The 25,016-nt window shown below is 42.9% G+C and overlaps 2 protein-coding genes and 1 long non-coding RNA gene across 5 annotated transcripts in view; 2 read left to right on the forward strand and 1 right to left on the reverse strand.

Annotated features, from left to right (window-relative positions):
* LOC139611994 (protein NLRC3-like) overlaps positions 1-25,016 on the reverse strand; it is a 266,035-nt gene that overhangs the window by 74,313 nt on the left and 166,706 nt on the right. The window lies entirely within an intron of this gene.
* Positions 3,401-14,469, forward strand: LOC139612006 (NLR family CARD domain-containing protein 3-like). 3 transcript variants are annotated; one of them, XM_071467137.1, is made up of 10 exons: positions 3,401-3,486; positions 5,635-5,766; positions 6,001-6,114; positions 7,356-7,434; positions 7,591-7,816; positions 7,961-9,761; positions 9,868-10,041; positions 10,135-10,308; positions 13,494-13,540; positions 13,696-14,469. In XM_071467137.1, the coding sequence occupies exons 2-10, from the start codon at positions 5,678-5,680 to the stop codon at positions 14,232-14,234; spliced, it is 3,243 nt and encodes a 1,080-aa protein (XP_071323238.1). In that variant the 5' UTR covers positions 3,401-3,486; positions 5,635-5,677; the 3' UTR covers positions 14,235-14,469. The 3 variants fall into 3 exon arrangements, with proteins under 3 accessions (XP_071323238.1, XP_071323239.1, XP_071323241.1); XM_071467138.1 differs by having other exon boundaries at positions 3,450-4,026; XM_071467140.1 differs by lacking the exons at positions 3,401-3,486; positions 5,635-5,766; positions 7,356-7,434 and having other exon boundaries at positions 5,999-6,114.
* On the forward strand, positions 15,945-17,897 carry LOC139612017 (uncharacterized). Its single transcript, XR_011686420.1, has 2 exons — positions 15,945-16,341; positions 16,593-17,897. It is a non-coding gene; the product is annotated as an uncharacterized lncRNA (long non-coding RNA).

Genomic DNA, 25,016 nt, shown 5'->3' on the forward strand with positions numbered 1-25,016 from the left:
TTTGTCAAGAAATGTGCTCTACATGATTTCACTGTATAAAATGATTGGAATTCATTGACAATAGAACTGACAGCTGGAATAGAACGCTCATGTTGTGACGTCCTCTGACATCATAGAGGCTCATTTGCATATCATCTGCAGGACAGTAGAGTTCTACAGTCCTATGTACATTTGGCCTGTGGACAGGTAAGACCTCCTCGCTTCACTCTCTTATTTCTCTTTGGTCAAACTGTTTCATGTTGTGGAAAAGGAGAATTTACTTTTCCTGTGTTTTCCTGTTCAGTGAGTCACTTTTTTCATCAGTTACAATCCAACAGGCATTATATTAAGATGTGCATCTCTGTTTGTAATCAGGAGATGCCAACGTACTTTTTCCTCTTGTACAACACAGTTTGAAGCAGGAAACTTTGTTTTACTTGTTGTCTAAGTTGCATGTGTGGAAAACTGTGGAGATTTACTTGCTCTGGAAGAAATTTTACATTAAGGTAGATTTTAAGGTGATCCTGTTATGTTCAGTCAGGGAGGTTAGTTTGAGTTCTACTTCCCCCTGCTCTGTCAGCTTGCAATGAGCACTCAAGCTGATGCCTGTCAGTCATATGACATGATAAACCTACTCCTGACTCCTGGAGTCTGATGTTTCCTGTCAGTTGTTTGTCGGTTTACAATACGAGCAAAGAGTCATTCAAGAAGAAAGGAGTGAAAAATGTTCCTGACATGACCCTTAAATGGAGAAAGAGAGAGGAGAAAGAAGGCGTGACCAGTGAGAGAGGACGACTGCAGAGTTTGGGTGATATCCTCATTCACCAATGATGAGCTCCTGTAAACCAAGCAAACAATAAAAAAGAAAAAAAGAGCACTGGTTGATACAAAACAACAGACTTATGAACTGTTGGAAAGTTCTCTGACTTGCAGGTTAAAGAAACTTAAACGAGTCGTCCTCAGTAACTGAGTTCACATGTGAGGGATGAATATTGAACAGTATGTTACAGTATTATACTGTTGTAAACAGTGGCCTCTGGTCAATTATCCAGATGTGAAAGACACATGACATATGATATTAATGATATTATTTCAACTGATTGGACAGTTTTCTATGGACCTTCATATTTGCAACTGCTGCTGATTGTTAGACCGGAGCTTTCACAAGATGACAAGTTCAAGTGGACCCGTGGAGAAAGAAAATTCAGTGATTTCTGTACAGAAACATCCTCTGACAGGACGCACACTGGAAGAGAAAAGAGGATAAAGGAGCTTGGACCGGACCAGCTCAACTTAAACATGAAGCAGCAGGCAGGTGATTGAGGATGGGCCTACACTCAAGGCTTCTCCTGCTCTTGTTACAACAGATGGAGCTGGATATCTGGATGTGGTGTGAGTTATACCTTTTATTGCTTTCCCTGTTTGCTTTTTCAAAGTGCTGGCACCGAAACGTGGAGGAAAAAGACAGGGACACAGGACCTTAAACACCTTTCTGAAGTGTTGTTTAATTCAATTCAATTCAATTTTATTTGTATAGTGCCACATCATAATGTACATTATCTCAAGGCACTTTACAGGGCAAGGTCAAGACCTTACTTTGTTACAGAGAAAAACCCAACAGTTCCCACAAAGAGCAGCGCTTGGCGAGAGGGGGGAGGAAAAACTCCCTTTTAACAGGAAGAAACCTCCAACAGAACCGGGCTCAGGGTGGGGGCGTCTGCCTCGACCGGTTGGGTTTAGGAGGAGATAAAAAACGGGGGGTGGGAGGAGGAGAGGGGAGAGAAGAGAGAGAGACCAGGAACAGCTGTGTCGGTAATGGTGTTATCACAAACAATGACAGGTAACAGTGGTTAATAGTAAAGATGAGTAGTGGTGGATCTGGATCCTGCTGCTCCAGAGGCAGAGAGACCTGCAGAATGAGGACAGAGAGAGGGAGAGAGAGGAGAAGCACAAACTACGGGAGAGAAAAAATACAAAGTTAATGGCATGAAGTCATCGAGAGAGAGAGAGAGAGAGAGAGAGAGAGCCCAGTGAATCATGGGAATCCCCCAGCAGTCTAGCTCTATAGCAGCATAGCTAAGGGATGGGTCAGGACATACCTGAGCCAGCCCTAACTATAAGCTTTACTAAATAGGACAGTTTTAAGCCTGATCTTAAAGGTAGAGAGGGGGTCTGCCTCCTGAACCCACACTGGGAGCTGGTTCCACAGGAGAGGAGCCTGATAGCTGAAGGCTCTGCCCCCCATTCTGCTCTTACAAACTCTGGGAACCACAAGTAGACCTGCATTTAGAGAGCGAAGTGTCCTATTGGGAAAATAGGGAACTATAAGCTCTCCAAGGTACGATGGTGCCTGACCATTAATGGCTTTGTAGGTGAGGAGGAGGATTTTAAATTCTATCCTGGAGTTTACAGGGAGCCAATGCAGAGAAGCTAACACAGGAGAGTATAAGCCTGATTAAACGGAGACGCCACCACCCCTCCCCCACATTGTTGCACAGTTTTACATTGGACAAAAAAACTCACCATCAATGTTAACATGAATCCACCTCACCTTAATACATTTAAAAACAGTTATTTTATCATAATACTTAATATTTGGCCGATACGTTGCCACTGGTTAACTTTTGCTTCAAGCAGCCACTCCTTGCCAGCAAACGTGAATGACTTTAACTTTAATGAACAGCCTGCCTCAACCAGCGTCAATAACAGCTCAGTTGTTTTACACCCCATGATTTATCACGACTTCATACAGCGTTTACCATCCGGTAGACGTAAAGATATTCGGTTCTTACCTTCTCTAAGCCGTGTAACGTTCATCCACACAACCCACACAAGGATTTTCTTTCCCATCCAGTGAAAAAGGCGGGCTGCGCACCTCACAGTCACAGGTGTCAACATTTAACTCTCAGAGCTTTATTATCACTGCAGGTGTTAAACCAGCACCCACCCACTCAAATGTACTTACACTGGAAAAACAACACGGCAGGTTTTGCTGTGTACATATAACAGAGTGGAGTCAGGGCGCTGGCTGGGTTCGGTGAGGGGCAGGTGACATTGAGCATGAATGAGAAGTGCACTGGCAACATGTTTTCCTTGTTCTCTATTCATATATAGTATTTCATCAATATGCTGATTATTTTAGCAAAATGTCACATCCATTAATCTAAATTTAGCTGAAACACTTGTTTGTGGGTTTTGAAAATGGACATTAAACTATTTTCAACTCCAATAATAAGACCGCTGCAGTAACTGTGGATTAGTGCTGGTGAATATTTTGTTTCGGTCACTCCTTCTGGCTCTGTTACAGTAGTTCTCTATGTGTTCATGATAAGATATTGATCAGTGCTGTTTTTGTCTGTCTGTGTTCATGTTCACTCTGTTGTGACATCCATGCTCAATAAAGATGCTGACAGAAAAAAAGGCTCTTCCTCCTCCTCCCGTTTCCTGGTTGAGCTTTAGTTTCACTTTGAACCAGCGCTGTGCCGCAGGTGGTCTTCTCCTCTGAAGGTAACGTTTCACTCGTGAACACCTGTCGTTACCTGAGTCACCTCACCTTCAACGTGTCGTTGTGTTGTTGTTGTGTTGTTATGATGTGACTGTAGCCGAGTCAGAGCTGTGGCTGAAGCGTGGACCCACATGACTGTGTGTGCTCGGTGTCAGTAGATTGAACCGCAGGACTGATGTGGACACAGCGGCGGGCTGAGGGCTGACAGGCTTTAAGGCTCTGTATGATGTTAGTGCTGGACACTTGCTGATGAGATCGTCCTGTGTAACTACTAATGCTGTCAAAGTGAACTAACGCAACTGCCTGTAACGGGAGTAGTTGTTTAACGTGATCAACGCTTGTGACATTTGAACCTCGGGCCACTCCGTAGCTCGGGAGATCAGGAAGCAATGACCGAGGTCGATGCCGTCGTGAGCAGTAATCATGGATCTATTATCAGACCTTATAATAGATAGATAGATAGATAGATAGATAGATAGATAGATAGATAGATAGATAGATAGATAGATAGGCAGTAATGGATAAAAAAGATATTTTGAAAGGCAAGTTCAGCTTCAAAGTCTCGCCAGATGGCTCTCTCGACAGGACAAAAGTCATTTGTGTTTATTGTCGCGGTGAATTTACGCACCACCGCAGTACGTCTACTCTCAAATACCACATTACTATAATGTTACAGTTAGTAAATTGTCTTTTGTTTTAGTTTATTTCAGCACCTTGTTTTACAATGCAGTTTGCACATGTTAGTTACTTGAACTGAGAGTATTTCTCATTGTAGCAATAAATAAACATGATTATTTTGCATAAAACAAGCATTTGTCTATTCTCATGCTGAAAAGAGGATTACAATTTGAAAACAATCAGTTTAAGGTACATGTAGAACAGATTAAAAATATGCGATTAATCATGATTAACTATGATCACTCATGCGATTAATCGTGATTAAATATTTGAATGGATTGACAGGCCTAGTAACTACACTCACCACAAGACAGCTGTCCTCTTCTGACTCAGTCTCTACTCTGTTGAGGCTGTTCAGACTGTACCTGTCAGGGCGCCTGACGGTTGCAGGCTGGTGAGGCTCACAGTTGTAATGCATCAACATCTTATCCTACTGTTGGTGTATTCTTGGGAGATTAAACCTTAATTATCCTGCACAAAACTGATGTAGCTCATTGACCAATGATGCTCCTTCACCTCAGTGCACAGAACACACTGAGCCTAGTTGTTGCTGTGTTCTAGCTTGGAGGGTAGTTTGTTTTTTTTATTATTGTCTTATTTATTTAGAGACCAGTTTCTTTCAGTTTGATGTGAAGATTTGTTGATATTGAATGATTTTATATAGACCACGGGCAAACAGTCTATACACGTGAAAACTCACGTGTCATTGTTTTCTTTGTTGTTGCCTGTTCTTGTGGTAAATGTAGAAAAAGTCAGAGCTAAAGATGGTTGTCTCTGTGTAAATTGATCATTTCATTTGCCAGTGTACAGTATTGAAATGAATACATATGTAAGTAACTTTATTTAATTGAATAATTGTGAGACAGATACCTCTTTTTTCCCCTTGAGCACCGGACCCTCAAAATGTCTGTGCAGGGGTCTGAACAGAGGGAGTTAGAAATAAAGAGCTGCCTCTAATAAAGAGCTGTGCTGGGGTCAATAAAGGCCCTGGATACTTTCTGAGGAGAATCTGTAGCTGAAAACTGGAGTGGATCCAGACTGAGGCTGTGCTCTGCGTGAGAGACACAATAAGAAAGATATTGTGTCTCTTTTAACTTTCTCTCTTAGCAAGTGTTTTATCAGTGAATACAGTCGAACTCACTCACTTTATTGATTATTGATTCCATATTGTTGGATCAATGTCAGATCCAATCAGTTGATCTCTCTTCTGTGTGTCAGTGGATGTCAATGTTGGTCCATCGTGTGTGAGCTGGGCTGCTCTTCACCTCACTGCAGCTTCATGACTCCATCTAGTGGACTGATGGTAGAAGCACAGCAGCTTCCTCTTCCTCACACTGCTGACTGAATACAGCTGACCCTGATATGAACCAGAGAAGAAGAGTCAGTCAATGGAGCTGATATTTTTACAGGAGAAATGATGTCAATTTCAGTTGATGTGCAGATGAATGATTTGTGTTTGTCTCCACATGAAGGTGGAAAGTGTGTGTGAGCTGATGTGGATGTGAATCCAGCAGCATGGATCAGTGTGAGGACAGAGAGGAGGGAGCCCCTCCCTCTAAAACCACTCTGTGTGGGGACCATGAGAGCCAGACCAGAGCTCAGAGGTGAGATGAGGATCTCTAACTGTCCATGACTCTTCTCCATGTCAGAGCTCAGCACTCACATCACTGCTCCATCATTTAGATTTCAGACAATCTGTTGATCAAAGGTCAGAATTTCAAACTGACACAAAGTCTTTTCACACTAAAAATGAGTTGTTGTGTTTATTCAAAGACTGAACATATTTTTCATCAGTTTTTATTCAACATGCACATTAATCAGTTGTGTTGTTGTTTCAGGATCCAGCAGCAGAGACCAGACTCTCCTGAACCCAGCTGTCTGTCTTTAAAGAGCGACCAGTCAAAGGATGTTATCATTGACTTTAAAGGAGGATGTCAATCAGCTGATCAGATGTAAGCTGTAACTGACAGTAAAACTGAGGTTATTGTAGAAAAGGAGCAGTTTGAACAACGTGTTGTTGGACCAGGTCTGAAATCAAAGTGTTTCTGTCTGTTGTGAACGTCCACACTGGAAGGTGGAGGTCAAACTGTGGCCATCATAGAGAGGGGGAGATGTGATATGGTTTCGATATGGAGATAACGTCTGCCATGTTCAGACAGTCTGTCCTGGAAGACATTCACAGTGTTGACTAGGGCTGAACTATCAATCCAAATATGATCCAAATCACAATATGGCCAAGTGCAACATCCAAATCACCGGAGCTGCAGTTTACTGATGAAGGTAAAATGTGTCACAACGTTGTTGTGCATTGTTAGCACCATAAGTGTTGTGGTGCTACAGAGACACCCCGACCTACAAATCATCTTCTCCAGACTTTGTTTGGTACAAGCCCCAACAAAAATCACATCATCATCATTTTTACAAATATCATGAAGCCCGAGTGTTGACCTCAGTTGTTCACATGAAAAGTGAAATAGTTTGTGTGAAGAGAGAAAGTCAAACCCCGCCTACTTTCTCACCTGCACACAGCTGACCAATCACTGAGGGAGGTGGACGTAGAGGATTATATTTCATAGTAGGCACAAGAACCACCTGTCCACTTGGAGGCTACCTTTAGGTTTCCCACGAGGGATTCAATACAGGACGCAGCATTTTGTCCCGTATCCTGTGCTGTGAATAATGTGATGTCAAGTCAAACCACAACTACTTCTAGTCAACAAGTGGACTGAAGAAGTTCATCAATGAGCAGTCGACTGACCAGCTCTGTGTGCTGTGAGAAAATACATGTACATATACTTTATACATAAAAGTAACCAGACAGTGAGGGTGACTCACTTTTGTTTTCATACTGGGAGCTGCCCAGTACAACCAGTCTGACACAAACAGACAGTGAGCAGCTCCACTGGAGCAGCTGGAAGGTCTAGGTGCCTTGCTTCAGGGCTCTTCAGCAGTGTTCAGTGAAGGAGGGAGAGCTGTATGGAGGGTTGGTGAGAGCTGAGCTGGAAGCTGCAAACAGCTGCAGACTGAGCTGTTGATTCTTAGTGGGATCAGCAGGACTAGTAAAACTTTACCTCTACAGGGAGTGGTCTGATTCACTGTCCACATCCAAACATCACTTCATGGACCTTCAGCTTGTGTCTGTCTCTGTGTGGACAGACATAATGTGAGCTCATTCTTCATGATTCCTCCACAGAGTGGACCAGGAGAGCTCAGAGATTCCTAGGGGTCAATCTGCCCAGCAGCGTCAAACACACCTGGACTCCATATTCATGGTCTGTGCATGTACAACAACTACTTTCACATCTGCTCACAATCATCTCCATGCTGCACTGTTAGACCAGTGGATTGTCAGTCTGTCCAACATGGATCTGATGTTTGGCTCCATGGTTTTAGTTTGATGCTGTCACTCAAATAGTTTTCTGTTCCAGCTTCTGGAGGAGAACATGGTCACTTTTGTGAAGAACGAGCTGAAGAAGATCCAGAAGCTTCTGGGTCCAGATTACCCAGAATGCTTAGAGAGCCAGAGGGAGGATGAGGAGGCGTTGGACGGTGAGGATGAAGAGCAGAGGAGCATCAGAGAGGCATTTGTGAAGATCACGGTGAACTTCCTGAGGAGGATGAAGCAGGAGGAGCTGGCTGACTGTCTGCAGAGCAGTAAGAGGATTTCTCTAAAGATTCAACATGATGCAGAAATGAGACATTTACTAACGACTCAACACATGAGGGAAATATGTTCATATATGTATTCTTTATGGGAATTAAAATGTTGTTGTTGTTGTTTCTTTTATCTTCATTCAGGGAATCCTGCAGTTTGTCAACATAGACTTAAATCTGAGCTGAAGGAGAAGTTCCAGTGTGTGTTTGAGGGGATCTCTAAAGCAGGAAACCCAACCTTTCTGAATCAGATCTACACAGAGCTCTACATCACAGAGGGAGGGGCTGGAGAGGTCAATGATGAACATGAGGTCAGACAGATTGAAACAGCTTCCAGGAAACCACACAGACCAGAAACAACCATCAGACGAGAAGACATCTTTAAAGCCCCACCTGGAAGAGATGGACCAATCAGAACAGTGATGACAAAGGGAGTGGCTGGCATTGGGAAAACAGTCTTAACACAGAAGTTCACTCTGGACTGGGCTGAAGACAAAGCCAACCAGGACATACAGTTCACATTTCCCTTCACCTTCAGAGAGCTGAATGTGCTGAAAGAGAAAAAGTTCAGCTTGGTGGAACTTGTTCATCACTTCTTCACTCAAACCAAAGAAGCAGGAATCTGCAGGTTTGAACGGTTCCAGGTTGTGTTCATCTTTGACGGTCTGGATGAGTGTCGACCTCCTCTGGACTTCCACAACACTGAGATCCTGACTGATGTCACAGAGTCCACCTCAGTGCACGTGCTGCTGACAAACCTCATCAGGGGGAACCTGCTTCCCTCTGCTCGCCTCTGGATAACCACACGACCTGCAGCAGCCAATCAGATCCCTCCTGAGTGTGTTGACATGGTGACAGAGGTCAGAGGGTTCACTGACCCACAGAAGGAGGAGTACTTCAGGAAGAGGCTCAGAGATAAGAAGCAGGCCAGCAGGATCATCTCCCACATCAAGACATCACGAAGCCTCCACATCATGTGCCACATCCCAGTCTTCTGCTGGATCACTGCTACAGTTCTGGAGGATGTGTTGAAGACCAGAGAGGGAGGAGAGCTGCCAAAGACCCTGACTGAGATGTACATCCACTTCCTGGTGGTTCAGTCCAAACTGAAGAAGGTCAAGTATGATGGAGGATCTGAGACAGATCCACACTGGAGTCCAGAGACCAGGAAGATGATTGAGTCTCTGGGAAAACTGGCTTTTGAGCAGCTGCAGAAAGGAAACCTGATCTTCTATGAATCAGACCTGACAGAGTGTGGCATCGATATCAGAGCAGCCTCAGTGTACTCAGGAGTGTTCACACAGGTCTTTAAAGAGGAGAGAGGGCTGTACCAGGACAAGGTGTTCTGCTTCGTCCATCTGAGTGTTCAGGAGTTTCTGGCTGCGCTTCATGTCCACATGACCTTCATCAACTCTGGAGTCAATCTGATGTCAGAGGAACAAACAACATCAAAGAAGGTAAAAATAAGAAAAGTCCAATCTACAGAAACAGACTTTTTCCAGAGAGCTGTGGACAAGGTCTTGCAGAGTTCAAATGGACACCTGGACTTGTTCCTCCGCTTCCTGCTGGGTCTTTCACTGCAGACCAATCAGACTCTTCTACAAGGTCTGATGACACAGACAGAAAGTGGCTCACAGACCAATCAGAAAACGGTCCAGTACATCAAGGAGAAGATGAGTGAGAATCTGTCTGCAGAGAAAATCATCAACCTGTTCCACTGTCTGAATGAACTGAATGATCGTTCTCTAGTGGAGCAGATCCAACAGTCCCTGAGATCAGGACGTCTCTCTACGGATGAACTGTCTCCTGCTCAATGGTCAGCTCTGGTCTTCATCTTACTGTCATCAGAAGAAGGTCTGGATGTGTTTGACCTGAAGAAATACTCTGCTTCAGAGGAGGCTCTTCTGTGGCTGCTGCCAGTGGTCAAAGCCTCCAACAAAGCCGTGTAAGTGTAGATTATTATTCATCATTATATAAAGACAATTCTATCTGTTCAACAGGAGAGAAAATAAATTCCTGTCTTCTGTAATTTCTTATGATCATCTCTGTAGACTGAGTGGCTGTAACCTCTCAGAGAGAAGCTGTGAAGCTCTGTCCTCAGTCCTCAGCTCCCAGTCCTCTAGTCTGAGAGATCTGGACATGAGTAACAACAACCTGCAGGACTCAGGAGTGAAGCTGCTGTCTGCTGGACTGATGAGTCCACACTGTACACTGGAAACTCTCAGGTCAGGATTCATCAACCTGTTTATCTGATGACTGTTTAACAGACCACCAAGTGTTGACAGAGTGTTCCTGTGTGTTGTTTTGTGTGTCTGCAGTCTGTCAGGCTGTCTGATCACAGAGGAAGGCTGTGCTTCTCTGGCCTCAGCTCTGAGATCCAACCCCTCCCATCTGAGAGAGCTGGACCTGAGCTACAATCATCCAGGAGACTCAGCAGTGAAGCAGCTGTCTGCTGGACTGGAGGATCCAGACTGGAGACGGGACTCTCTCAGGTATGGACAGACGATGTCTGATAGAGGAGAAAAGCTGGAGACATTTCCTCTGTCACAGCTGATGACAGATTTGTACAGAAGTTCTTTGCTTCAGCAGAACAATCCCAGAGACTGTTGTTATGTTCCCCCGATGAGGAACCAGGGGATGAGGGGAAGTAACAAAATAAAAAGTTTCATAAAAGTAGGGGCCACACCTGAGCAGGAGAGAGAGCAACAACACAAGACCACACCAGACCCACAGCATTAGGATCGTAACACTGTAGAGACCTGTTCACTGTTGATGCACTAATAACAACTGAGCAACAACAATAAAACCATCTAAAATTATGCAAGCGCAGATGGATAAAAATCTATTTTTGCTTAGGTCTTTGCTTTAAGACATGCTTTTATTGTGAAAGTCCTGACTGAAACTTGTGACCTGTATCTTTTCACAACATTAACGCTTCTTTCTCGAGTGTTTCGTAACCTTTCAAGCACAATGCTTCTTCTGTGTACAAATTGTGTCACAACCAGTCACACTGTTTTTCTTAGTTCACAGGGACTATTCGTTTTGACAGCGCTGTTATTTATTTATGAGGTGCTATATGAAAGTGTTTTGATTTGATCTGGTGGAGAGCTGATACATTGTGTGTGATTATTGTTCTTATTTTGTAGTGTTAATTTAATGTTACATTTAATTTGCCCAGCCAGTTTCATGTCAGCATTCCCTGCATATAACCGATGCGCGTGCACGCACACACTCCACCAGCTGATCGTCATTTAAAGTGCTTGTTGTGTGTATGTGCTGCACTGGGATTAAACAGAGTGGAGGAGATCAACAGTCAGCTTTAATTAATAACCTCATTAATAAACATGTGGAAATGCACAGTAGGTTCTTCCCAAATAGTCTACAGTGACCAGCAGAGGTCCCCATAACCCAATTCAATTCAATTCAATTCAATTTTATTTGTGTAGCGCCAAATCATAATATACATTATCTCAAGGCACTTTACAGGGTAAGGTCAAGACCTTACTTTGTTACAGAGAAAAATCCAACAGTCCCAACTGTTCACCCTTTCATCAAATTCGTTAATATTCTCCTATGATAGAGCTAATGTTTTTTATAGTTGTTGTTGTTGGTTGCTGCAGACGCTACAACTTTGACTCAGAAATTCATCCGTCCTCAGCCGTACATTAATCCTACAGTGGACAAATCAGTCTGTCAAATTGAAATTGATATTGTATTGATCACAATCATATTTGCAGCTTTTAGCCTATTTATTGAGTGTAAAAAAATAACCATAACTACGTATAATGAAGCTATTTTACACATTAATAGTCTCTATTCTAGACAGAACGTCAACATACAACAGACTTCAGACTTCAAAGTGAAGATTCTCAGCCATCCAGGTCATGGTTACTGCTCCTCCACCTGCAACATCATTTGTCCCCTCACTGTTCCTCATCCTGTAGCACCCCTGACATACAGGATGCAGAATCCAGCAGTATGAGTCCTTATAATATACATTCTGTATTCATTCATTCTGTTTTAAGTCTGATTCCTTATATAATGTGGCAGTATAATAGGCATTTACTATGATTCCTTATTGCTGGCTTATTTGAAACATACCATTTTTTGTTTTCAATCTCACCGTGGTCCACTCAGCACTCCTGTATTATTGTGTAACAGTAGCTTGTTCTCCAAAATGGATATTCACACAGGCCCCACTGATATATTTAACTAATATTTAACTAACCCCCCAAAAATTCACGTTTAGAAGCCTGTTACTCCAATTCCACAGCGTTGGATGAAATGACATTACGAGAACGGATTTTAAAATTAATAGGCTGCTCCTGGCTAATGTTGTGTGTTGCTGACCTTATCCATATCCAGTAACTCAGTCTAATCTGTTATCTGTTAATGTCCCTAAATCTTCTAATTTAGTGGGGAAACCACTAAACTGCTTTAATGTACATGTTAACATCATTCAGCTGTACCAATAATATACAGTCACATTCTTTACAAGTCTTACCTTTCAAACGTGCGTCCCAAACAGCATATTCTGTTGTTACTCCACTGTGCTGCTGCTATTTGCTGCTAACTTCCTGGAACTATTGAGACGCTCCATGATCCACCATTGCTGCAAAAACATGGTCCATTGGAGTGAACGGAGATGACGCGACTCTCTCTTTCAAGGGCTCTATCTATGAACGTTCATTGTTATTATTGTAACCATGACAACGAAGATCAGCTAATGTTGAGGAAGTACTTGTTTGAACCCAAATCACTTCCACTTCCCAAATCAAATCACTTGATGTTTCGCTCCAGTGAAGGGAAATAGGAGCGCAACATAAAAGCTGAAGGAGGTTTCTGCCCCGGTGGAAGCAGCGTATTGTCAGGAAGTGAAGTCATTTATTACAAGTGTTAGAAGCAACAACTTCAGGGTGAACCAAGGCCAAAACTATACTCAGAAGAAAGTCTCTCCCAGAAAGTGCTAACTAACCCGAGGTGAAAACAAAGGAAACTAAAGACACCAACTAAGCCTGGCTCCCTAAGGTAAAGAAAAACAGGAGGAAACAGATCAAAAATAAATGACAGTTCACCCCTACAGCTTCAATGCTATTTATAAGAAAGTGAATTCATCTATTTACATCCCCCAAAACAAAACCCAAATCTATTTCATACTCACAGCGGCACTGGGCCTGATCAAAAGCCACAGTTGACCAAACTAACTCACAGAACTAACACTCAATCAGACTGGGGGCCGGGACAGAACCGAGCTGCTGCTGTCAGCTCTGTCACCGGAGCACAGGACAAACCATGGGGTTTGAAATGCTGGAGCAGAAGAAGTCTAGTGAAGCTACAGCAACTGTATAGTTTTCATGAAGGAGCCTCTTTGTGTCTTCATCTTATTTGCTGTGACATTAGTTTGTGCAGCTTCAGAGTCACAGACTCAAAGTGTCTCACACCACAACTGAGATCAAATGGAGAAAACAAATGATGAAATCTTTTCTCCATGTCTCCTCCCTGCTCCGTGTAATTACAAGATAAAGACTCCACTTCCTGTTTCTCTGTGAATGTGCGTCCATACATACAAGCCTCCACTTGAACACAATCATGAAACAATGTGTGTATGAGAGCCATGTAATGTCCATGTCTGCATGTTGAGAGAAGCTGCTGGTCTGACCCCCCCTCCTCCTTTCAGGGTGGAGCCTGCTGGAGTCCAGTGGTTGAGACCAGGTCTGAGGAAGTGTAAGTGTGTTTTTCATTGACTCATGAAAACAAAGCAGCACATTCAACCATCTTCAAACTGTCACATCACTGATGTCATGAGTCATCATCAGACTGTCAATAACTGATCAGATAATAGATCAATAACTGCAGATGTGTCTCCTTCTCTCTATCAGATTCCTGTGAACTCACATTCGACACAAACACAGTGAACACAAACATCAAACTGTCTGACGACAACAGGAAGATGACACTTGTGAAGGAGGATCAGTCGTATCCTGATCATCCAGACAGATTTGACCAGTGTCACCAGCTGCTGTGTGGAACTGGTCTGACTGGTCGCTGTTACTGGGAGGTGGAGTGGAGAGGAGAGGTTCATATATCAGTGAGTTACAGAGGAATCAGCAGGAAAGGAAACAGTAAAGTCTGTGTGTTTGGAGGGGACCATCAGTCCTGGAGTATGAACTGCTCTGACGGTTTTTACCATGTTTGGCACAATAACATAAGAACAGATATCTCCTCCTCCTCTATCTCTCACAGAGTAGCAGTGTATGTGGACTATGTGGCTGGCTCTCTGTCCTTCTACAGAGTCTCCTCTGACTCACTGATCCACCTCCACACCTTCAACACCACCTTCACTCAGCCTCTGTATCCTGGGTTTGGCTTTGGGTTGAGGTCCTGGGCCAGTCCTGGTTCCTCAGTGTCTCTGTGTTGAGTGTAGCAGAGAGAGCCTCTGTTGAACAGAGAGAAGAACTGGTTTTTGTTTCTGTTTCAGTCTCTCAAGCTGCTGGAAGTCCAACACCCAAAGTGAAAACTGAAAATTTGTCACAGCCTCAAAGTGGTGAGACATTTAGAGGTGGTGTGTTTGATCCTGATCACGTCAGAAAGTCCAGCACCCGGGGTAAAGACTGAGCAGCTTTTAGAGATGATGTCTCCAGTGTCTCTGAGCAAATGTCGTTGGGAGCATTCTTCCGGCTCCCAACGAAGGCGGACGCATCTTCCCCCTCTCTCCTCTCCCTTTTTTTCCCTGCTTTGCATCTCACGTCTCGTCCTGTCTTGTCTAAACCTTGGAAGCCTCTCTCCGCACTGCTCTCTAAATCTAAAATCATGGAATTGGTCAACTGGTCTCTCAACGCAATTGACAGGATCTTCTCGACGAGAAGCCCGGGTTCGGGGGAACCTGTCTGCCCTGGCGGAACGTACCCCGCTGGCTACATGAGGGACTCCTGGGAGCAGTGGAGGGTCATGTGCCTGGCGAGTCTTTCCGTTGAGGACATCGAAGATCTCTACATATTCGGAACTGTGATATCAGGCTTTCTGCTGATTGGATTAGGCATTGCCCTGGTGTATCGGAAAATTCAGAAGACGGTGACAGCAGTCCAAATCCCCACGCTGCCCGACATAATTGATGGAGTGAGTAAAGCTGTAAGCACTCAGACTGTGATTGTGAACCGCAACTTGGGAACCACCTTGGAAGGAGCTGTTAATGCTCAGACTGTGGTCATAAATCGCAACATGGGTCACATCTTGGAGAAGCTTGCAGCTTTGAAAAGGAGAATGGATGGAGATGACCAGAATGGACTAACAGAGTAAGCCGTGTCTATTGAAATACGACTGCTCGCCCTAACCCAAACAATCATAATCGAATCTGCGTTCCGGCCCCCGCAGCACCAGCCTTGGCCAAGGCCGGTGCTGGAACAACTCCCCCACGAGATCGCTGCAGTGAGACGCTTCTACTCCTACCCCCCCCCCCCCCCCCCCCCCCCCCCCCTCCTCCACGGACACCTGTGGAATGTTGACTCCGTCCAGGACCCGATCAAGGATGTCTCCATGGCAACTTGCTGTGTTATCGCGATGACACCCTGCGAACTGAGGCACTGATTGTGAACTAGACGAAGCGACTCCCCAGGCCTATGCACACACACACATTCACGGACACCTCTTACATGTACATATGCAACTCACAACCCAACCCCATCCCACGCCTTCGCCACTTCCTCCCATCCAGCGCGGCGGGCGGGGTCCGATAGCTGCGCCTAAATGGCAGCGGCTGCGGCTGGCTGCCTGTCTGCACTGGAATCACCTCCTCCCCCCTTTACCCCCTCCCCTGGAGCAAGTTGTCTTGAGTCACTGTGTTGTAAGATGTGTTTGTTTATATATGCCTATGTTGCTGAGGTTTTTTTCCCGAATCCCACACTGTACCCCCCCCCCCCCCCCCCAGGAGTATAGTTTGGGTTCTGTTATTTTTTCTCCTCTCCTCTCCACTTGTTTTTTCCCCATTCCTCCTTTTTTAAATGGCGCCGCAGATGGCTGCCTCGGTGTTTTGGTGCGCTCTGCACCATTCACCAGAACAAATTCCTTGTACGTGAAAACATACTTGGCAATAAACCTGATTCTGATTCTGATAAACCTGATTCTGATGTCTCACAGTGTTAGAGACTCTTCAGGTGTTTTACACTAAGGTTTGATCCTCAGATGACTCAGTGAAGTTTGAAGTCCAACACCCAAAGTGAAAACTCAAAGGCTCTGAGGGAAACTTGTCAAACTGTCTTTGAGTGAGTTTGAAAGCTCCTGACTCCCCTGAACAGTCATTTTTTGGAACACAGAGAAAAACTGTCACTTTATACGTTAAGAGCAAAATATCTTTGGAGAATATCTTTTGTTTCTCTGTATTATTCTCATTGTCTTTCTTTTTTATTCTTTTTTAATGTGATCTTTTTTCAGGGTGTATATTAGTAAACCTGTTTTCTGAGTGATCCAATAAAAATAAATCAGATTTCAGGTAAACACTCAGAGAAACCAAATCCTGCAAAGTTTGGATGGTGGGGCCAGTGACTGCTTTGTTGTGACATCACAAAGTTCCACAAGTCCTGACGGCTGGTTTTAAGGCTCAGTTTTGAACACAGGCTGTGTGCATTTCTCTGACACAAGTCATCACCATAGAACCAGCAGTGTGTCTGAATAGCACACACACACACACACACACACACACACACACTGAATTAGATGATGTGATTTGACTATAATAGGCGGGAGCCCCCCAGCAGCAGCTCAGTGGTAAAGGTCGGTTCAGGTGGGTCAGTGTGAACTAATGATGGTGGAGTTACCACAGGTGGAGGTTATTCTGCAACATCAGATATTTAGATGGAAAACAAACATTTTACTGACACGTTCAGCATCAATATATTTGACACTAACAAATACAATTAACAACACGTCCTCATTAATTCATGATGTGAATGATTGTTGATGAAGTGGTGAAATGTTTGAACCAGGGGCTTAAAAAGCCAATTTTCTTCTTCTTTTTGTTGATGCAGATTTTTTTCTTTTTGACTAATGTCATCTACATTAAGTTCACATCCAGGAGGGGACCACACTCCTCCAAAAACTGTGCATGACGGACCGACTTACCTCACATCTTTTTGACACATCTTTATTACATCAGTCTGACAGAACAGGGAGAGAACGAGTTTTGCAGAAATGCGTCATCAGATTCATTGTGTGTGTGAGGTCCTCACCTGTGGATCAGTCCTGAGAAGAAGATTTGATTCTTCATGTTTGGACTTTTTTCCTGACCAGCCCATCCCGACCCTCATGTGCATGAGTGCTCCCATGTGTATGCAGATGCCTAACATCTGGCAAATGAGACGGAGGGAGGAGCCGAGGAAGAGGCATCAGGGGTCCCTAGGGACCAGGGAGGAGGCTGTGGCAGAACAGACAGAGGGCAGAACAGACAGGCAGCCAACGTGTTCCATGTTCCTTCAGTCCAACTTGTATGGACAAGGGCCGTCAGGTTTTCTCCTCATCAAGTCTGAAGGAATCCAAAGAACTGAAGAACTGCAACTTGTTCACCAGATCCAGTGATGAGATACCGAGGTGTTAGGGCTGACATTTTTGTTGATGTGTTTCTCTCCTACGTCAATACCTGCTCTGCACTTAACAACCATTGTATCCTCCAGCGTGGATGAAGAATGGCCATCCTAAACATTTAGTCAAAAGCCCCCTTAGCTGTTTCCATTGTCACATGAGGTGGGTGCTACTGTCATGCCCATGGGCTTTGGAATAGGATGCTTTGGTTAAGTCGACCAATCAGAACTGAGAAAAGCTGGCCATTATTATTATCAAAGTCTTGTACCTTTTGATATGTTCTGTTTTCCAGGGTGGAGAAACTGGTGAATTATTGAACAGTTTGTGTCACCTTGGAGCACTGTGTTGTATCAGAATGAAGCTTTTGTTGACTGTTACACACTAACACCACGAGGTCGCCTAATACTGTCTTTGTAAGGCTGCTGATACCCATTTACATTCAAAAGTGTCAGCATCATTTGTTATATCATTTGACACATCAGTGAATATTAAAATATACTTGTGAAGGACATACAGTAAGTAAGAGCGATTGTCTGTGTGCTGGCTGTTTACTGACTGATATTTCTAGCTGAACAAATGAAACATATCTTCACTTTTTTGAAATCAAGCAGGTTGTGTCATTGGCAACTGTGACATTTTTGTGGTTATTAGACTGAAGCAAACGAGGACAAGAACCACACATGATGGAACGCTGTCAGAGACAGTTGTTGGAAAGTAATTAAGTACATTTACTCAAGTACTGCACTGAAGTACAAATATGTGGAAGATATGTGGAGTATTTTCATTTTATGTGACTTTATACTTCCTCTCTACTACATTTATTTGACAGCTTTAGTTACTAGTTATTTGGAAGATTTTACACAATGGATAATATAACAAGCTTTTCATGTACAACACAGTGTTAAACATGAAACCAATGCTTTCCAACCTTTTTGGCTTCTGATGTCTCACAAAAAGCAGTTTGTGGTCAGGGTCACATTTTAGACGTCTGAGTTGAAATTTTTACCATCAAAGGTTCATGGTTTCATTTCAGTAAATGTTTGAATGATCCAATATCTCTACAGAAATCAAAGACTAGAGAAACAAATCCAAAAGGTCAAAAGGTCAGTTGTGTATTACAAAAACTTCTGCTTTCCCATGAATCATCTGATCCCCTGTCACACTTATCTGGTGACCCTGTTTCTAAAACTGTGTATAAGGTGAGTCAGACTAGCTCCACCTGCAGCAGCTACAAGGGTAACATGCTGCTGGCACACTGATACTTCAATATGAATCATCTCATGAGGTCATATTTAATAACATATCATTCACAGGGACCAAACCAGTACTTTGACTTCAATACTTGAACTACATGTTGCTGATAACACTTCATACTAATGTGCATTTACTTCAGGATTTTTCATGCAGGACATTTACTTGTAATGGAGAACTTCTGCATTGCTGTACTGGTACTGTTACTGAAGCAAAGGATCTGAATAGGCTGCTTCTTCCACCACTGGTTATAGAAAGTATGTGCGTCCACAAAACAACCATTAATGAATCCATCTTTTATTTACAATGGTCACATCAGCATGCCAGCTCAGTAGGTGGTGATAAAACTTTATGGCAAACCCCACAGAAGAACAGTAGGAGCAAGTGTGAGCGGGAAATTCAAATACAGCAACACGGCACCAGAGAGAGCCCCACCCTGGAAGGAGTTTTACAGAGATGACAAGATCATTCTGGAATAACTGAATAAGTGTGGACGAGGTCATCTGGATACCTGAAACACTCAGGAAAATGTCCAGGTGAGTGGGGCAGTTAGCAAGTGCAAGGTGTGGGTGAGAGCCAGTGACCTTTTTGATATTTCTTCTATTTCCAGTTTGCAGTAATAGTCACAGAACTTTTAAGGTCTCTGTCATTTTAAATTGTTCAAACAATTGGCCTCTTGGTTGGCTTAGACCACAAGACTAAAAAAGTACTTCAGATCACGAGGAGCTGTTCCAGTGAAATGAACATGCAGAGGTGAAACATTTTACTGTACTGTCATCCATCATATATAAAAATATGGTCTGTATGTCCACCGTGTATTATCCAGTAAAAAAAAAACTCCTTTGGCAGTACTTCATAGTGAAGGTAAACTGATCATTTGGAATGAAAATCGTATGACAAGATAAAGATATAAAAATGTTTTATAAGAGTGTCATTTATGCAAAACTATACTTTATCAAATACTGTTCTACCATTAAAATGAATATGTTTGATATGATGTTTTGGTCCTATCACCCAGCCCTTCTCCCAAAGAGACCAGTGACCAAACTGTGATGGTGGGATGGAGACACATAAACCTGACATGACTGTCTTTATTTCAGCCAGTTTCTCAGGAGGTTCTGGATCTGATCCAGTCCACAGTCACTGAGTACAGAACTGAGACAGACTGCACCAGATACACAGTGTGACCACTTCTTGTTTCGCTTGGGAAGCATTATCTCTGTCTGATCCAGATTTGCTGGAACCGGAACACTACAGCATGAGGAGGAGATCTTTTCACTGTTGAATATGGGTTTACATGAACTGGATAATCATGCTTTGCCAAAGGTTTTTCTTCCTTCATGAAGAGCAGCTGCAGAATTTGCTGGATGAACATTTTACTGTTGGAGAAACTGTCACAGTGTTTGGTGGAAGTCCACGCACAATCTGGAGGAAAATGTTGCAGTACCAGCTGTCGGTGCGGCAGACTTACACTGATATAAGTCATGAAGACATGAAAAAAGTGATGATGGACTTCATTGGCACTTGTTCAAACACGGGCCAAAAGATGGTCATGTGACATCTGAAAGCAAAAGGTATCAGGCAGAAGTGTGGACTCGAGTCACATGACTTGGACTCGAGTCAGACTCGAGTCATGAATTTGTTGACTTTTGACTCGACTTGACAAAATGTAAAGAGACTCGCAACTTGAACATTTTGACTTGAAAAGACTCGCTACTTTCCCTAAAGATTAAAAAGTATGTTACGTATGTAGGACCACTTGTGTGCGTCTCTCTCTCTCTCTCTCTCCCTCTGTGTGTGTGCGTGTGTGTGTGTGTGCGCTGTCGGTACAACATCCAATCAAATTCGATCCACATTATTTTGATCAACAGCATCCATCCAATCAAATTGCAGGACAAGATGACACAAGATGACTTGTCACCCTTTGCACTCTAAATCATCACAACACTCCACTCCAAAAATCATACAATATTTGTATCCTTCTTTTTCGCACTTTCTATTTACATATGCATATACATAGTATATTATTATTTATATCTTGCCATTCTGTATTTTTATTTCTAGTCTACCTCAGTATTCCATTCTATTGTATATTTTGTATTCTAATACACCGGACTGCTGTAACAACCTAATTTCCCTTCGGGGATGAATAAAGTCATCTATCTATCTATCTATCTATCTACAACCAACGAAGAAGAATTACCAAACAACGGTGCGAGTTGGCAAAAATGATACCAAAGATAGTTTTGTTCGGGTATAAAAACTATGAGGTGGTCAACAAAAACCAACTGCAGTATGCAAAACATGTGAGACGAAGATTAAAGACGGAGACGCAACAACTTCCAACTTCGTCCGACATTTGAAGTTGCACAAAGAACGATAAGTTCTGAATGAAAGCTAACGCTAGCTTCTCGGCTAAGTAACTTTGCTAGCAGCATTGCTAAATCAGTGAGAGTGTAAACTCACTGTTAACGTTACATAGCAAACACGGTAATCATTCCACTGCGGGTTCACTCCCTTACTCAAACTATTATAAAATGATATAGTTCGGGATTTTTGAAGCAGGTTGCATGACGTACGTAGTCAGTGTAGCTATCACACACATTAGACGAAATCACAACTAACCCGAACTAACACCGAAGACATAAAGTAACACAATTAAACATACTAATTGAGGCAGCAGTAGACCAGCAACTTCTGTGAGATGCCGGGTAAAATTGCTGTTTTTGTCAATGGAGTTTGTTGTGCTGGATAGAGTGAATTAACAAGCGATATAATCTCAGTTTCCTGACGGAAAGGGCTGTTTGATGGCAAGGTAAAGCAGTAAAAATATTCTTAATATAGCATACACTTAAACTGATATTGATTTTATTAGATTTGTGTCATGGCTAAAAGCCTTTCTGGCGTGGTGGTAGTGTCTGCTTCTCCACACTGAGAATACAATTAATACACGATGCGTTCACTTTTGTGTTTGTGTTTATCCATGTTCTATTTATTCATGTTTGACCCTTTAATACACTAAAGTGACATTTTTGTGTGTTGTATATTCACTGTCCTTACAAATCATGTTAGTCCTTCTAATACTATTCTGTGTCACGGGCGTGGCTTAGGTATCTAATTATCTGTTGTCCTCATAATTATGTATATTGTCAGGTTGTTATACTTTTAGTTGTGTCTTGTGTAAACAAACTCTGAAGTGAAATCTGTGTTGTGGGGCTAAAAACAGATTTTTTGATATGTACCACATGTCTGTGGTGAGAGTGGAAAGGGGTGTCCCTCTAATACACCAACAGACTGGTTTGTGGAGTAGTGTACCTGTAGTACACGAAAACCTGTGTGTGTGTGTGTGTGTGTGTGTGTGTGTGTGTGTGTGTGTGTGTGTGTGTATGTGTGTGTGTGTGTGTGAGATACTGGATGTAATTTGGCTTGTTTAGTTTGCTCAGTGCTGTTTCATCACTGTGTGGAAGTTTTATTGGGATAGATATATAGTTACATTGGGATCAGATTTTAATATTGTACATTGTCTCTTATAAATACAGTAAATAAATAAGTTATAAATTGTGTTATATATTTAATTGAACTTTATTTCACCTGTACTTTTGTTAAGAAATGTGCTCTACATGATTTCACTGTATAATATGATTGGAATTCATTGACAATAGAACTGACAGCTGGAATAGAATGCTCATGTTGTGACGTCCTCTGACATCATAGAGGCTCATTTGCATATCATCTGCAGGACAGTAGAGTTCTACAGTCCTATGTACATTTGGCCTGTGGACAGGTAAGACCTCCTCGCTTCACTCTCTTATTTCTCTTTGGTCAAACTGTTTCATGTTGTGGAAAAGGAGAATTTACTTTTCCTGTGTTTTCCTGTTCAGTGACTCACTTTTTTCATCAGTTACAATCCAACAGACATTATATTAAGATGTGCATCTCTGTTTGTAGTCAGGAGATGCCAACGTACTTTTTCCTCTTGTACAACACAGTTTGAAGCAGAAAACTTTGTTTTACTTGTTGTCTAAGTTGCATGTGTGGAAAACTGTGTAGATTTACTTGCTCTGGAAGAAATTTTACATGAAAGGTTTGAAATTGTTGCATTTGTGACTTTCTGCAGTTTCTTTAACTGATAACATGAAAAATAAAGATGATTTAATAAGTATTTTATTACATGTGACTGCATTGTTTTTTAATTCCTGTGTGCAGTTTGTTGATCACAAAAAAAGTTTTCATGTGACAGAAAAAGCTTCTTTTGAGCTCCTTGTGATGAATTGTCATGTTGTATTAACTGCACTTGTTGCTACACTGCTGGGTTATGAGTTTAGATATGAAACATGTCAGTTACAGTTACATTTCTGTTTCTGATCCACAGTGTAATGATGAAATGCTGGTAAGAAAGATTTTTGCTCAGTGAAGAAAATAAAGCTGATGAGTGACATTGTTAATTACAGCAGACAGAGATGGAGACAAGGAGGCAGCTGCTGATGTCACAGCAACCAACAGAGCAGCAGAAGGAGCATGAAGAGGAGAGGCAAAGACTTCAGAGACAGAGGAAGGAAAAAGATAAGTCCAGAGCAGACAGAGTCACTGAGGTAGGCCACAACGCAAACCCTCCCACACAGTCACCAGTGTTCACCAGGGGACCAACAATGTAAGAGTCACACAATGAATGAGACAGAAAGCACTTAGAAAACGGGACCAGAGAACTGAGGGAGATGGTTTCACATTTCAAATCTGACTAAACTAAGTAACATTTTACAAAGACAGTTGCAGCCACCTAGAAATAACTAAACAACCACTTGATAGTCAGATAGTGTATATGGTATAGCCCACCCTAACCCCTAAGCAGACATATAGTAACCTTACCCAGCCTCACCTAAGTGGGTGGTGCACAATACAACTGAACTAGTGACTGCCGAACATAACTGGGTCACATGGCAGCAGATCATCATCCAGATCCAGAGATCAAACCATGATCCTGCTGGAGAAGCAGACTGGAGTTACCACAGCTGCTGGCAGGAGACGCCCTCCACTGTTAGTGTGTGAGTGATGTTATAATGCTGAATTCTTTTGAGCGTGTTCAGTTAAAGTGCAAGTGTTTCCAGTGTTTAATGGACACTGAGAAGAATATTTACCTGATGAGGGGAAAAGAAACAAATGTCTCCACACAGGTCAGCAGCATGTACACACACCTCCATACAGTCAGTGTCCAGCAGGAGTTCAACTGAGCGACGAGGGGACAGAGTCATGGAGGGAAAATATTCATTTAAAAGTCACTGTTATATTCTGACAGACTGAACAGTGGAGACTGTAGCTGCTAATGTTATAAGCTCCCAGCTCACATGATGAGCTGTCGCCACGTTAGCCTGAACAAGCTACTGTTAGCCTGAACAAGCTAATGTTAGCCTGAACAAGTTAATGTTAGCCTGAACAAGCTACTGTTAGCCTGAACAAGCTACTGTTAGCCTGAACAAGCTAATGTTAGCCTGAACAAGTTAATGTTAGCCTGAACAAGCTACTGTTAGCCTGAACAAGCTAATGTTAGCCTGAACAAGCTAATGTTAGCCTGAACAAGCTAATGTTAGCCTGAACAAGCTAATATTAGCCTAAACAAGCTAACATTATCTTCGGTGAACATTGTGTGTGGAGCGTTGCTACGACAGAAGTCATCGTCATAGTTCACATACAGGAACAGTAACTTGACATCAGACTGCAGCTGCTGATTCATTTAATAATTGAGTATTCTACCAATTATTCTATCGATCGAGTATCTTGATAAGAACTATTCTTGTCTTATTAAAGAGCAATAGAAAATATGAAAAAGAGAAAACAGGCCTCATAGAATGAGAAAGTAAGTGGCCCTCCTCACTTCCTGTGTGAACACCTGTTAGACTGTTACTCTTCACAGTGAGGACAGGTGGACGTTGACCAACCACATCCAGAGTCACTGTTGAACAAACGTCTCTTTGAGTTGACACTTGGAGCCGGTGACCGTCACTTTATCAGCTGACATGAAAACCGTCACAGATGTTATCAGCTAGCTCGCTAATTACCGTTAGCTCCCTGATTTGGTGGAGAACTCTGTGACTGAGGTTTGAACATTCAGCACACGCTGCTGTCACGCTCCCCGCTCCTCCTTCTTTCTGCGTGGACGACGTCTCCACCTCCCATGGTTCATGTGAGGCTCCGGGCCGATGCTGTCAGGTCCCAGCAGAATGAAAGAAGAGTCAGTGCAGCTGCCTGTCCAACATCAGGACCCTGAGGAGCAGCTCTGTTCCTGTACTGCAGGGTTCAGCCGCTAAGCTCCAGTGTGACAGTACAGTAGAGTGAGGAGGACAGAAGCTGCTCTGAAGACGTCCACAGAAAACACAGCTGGACT

The sequence above is a fragment of the Trachinotus anak genome, unplaced genomic scaffold (genome assembly GCF_046630095.1).
Source record: "Trachinotus anak isolate AG129_WGS33_773 ecotype Australia unplaced genomic scaffold, CSIRO_AGI_Tana_v1 ptg000029l, whole genome shotgun sequence".
NCBI lineage: Eukaryota > Metazoa > Chordata > Actinopteri > Carangiformes > Carangidae > Trachinotus > Trachinotus anak.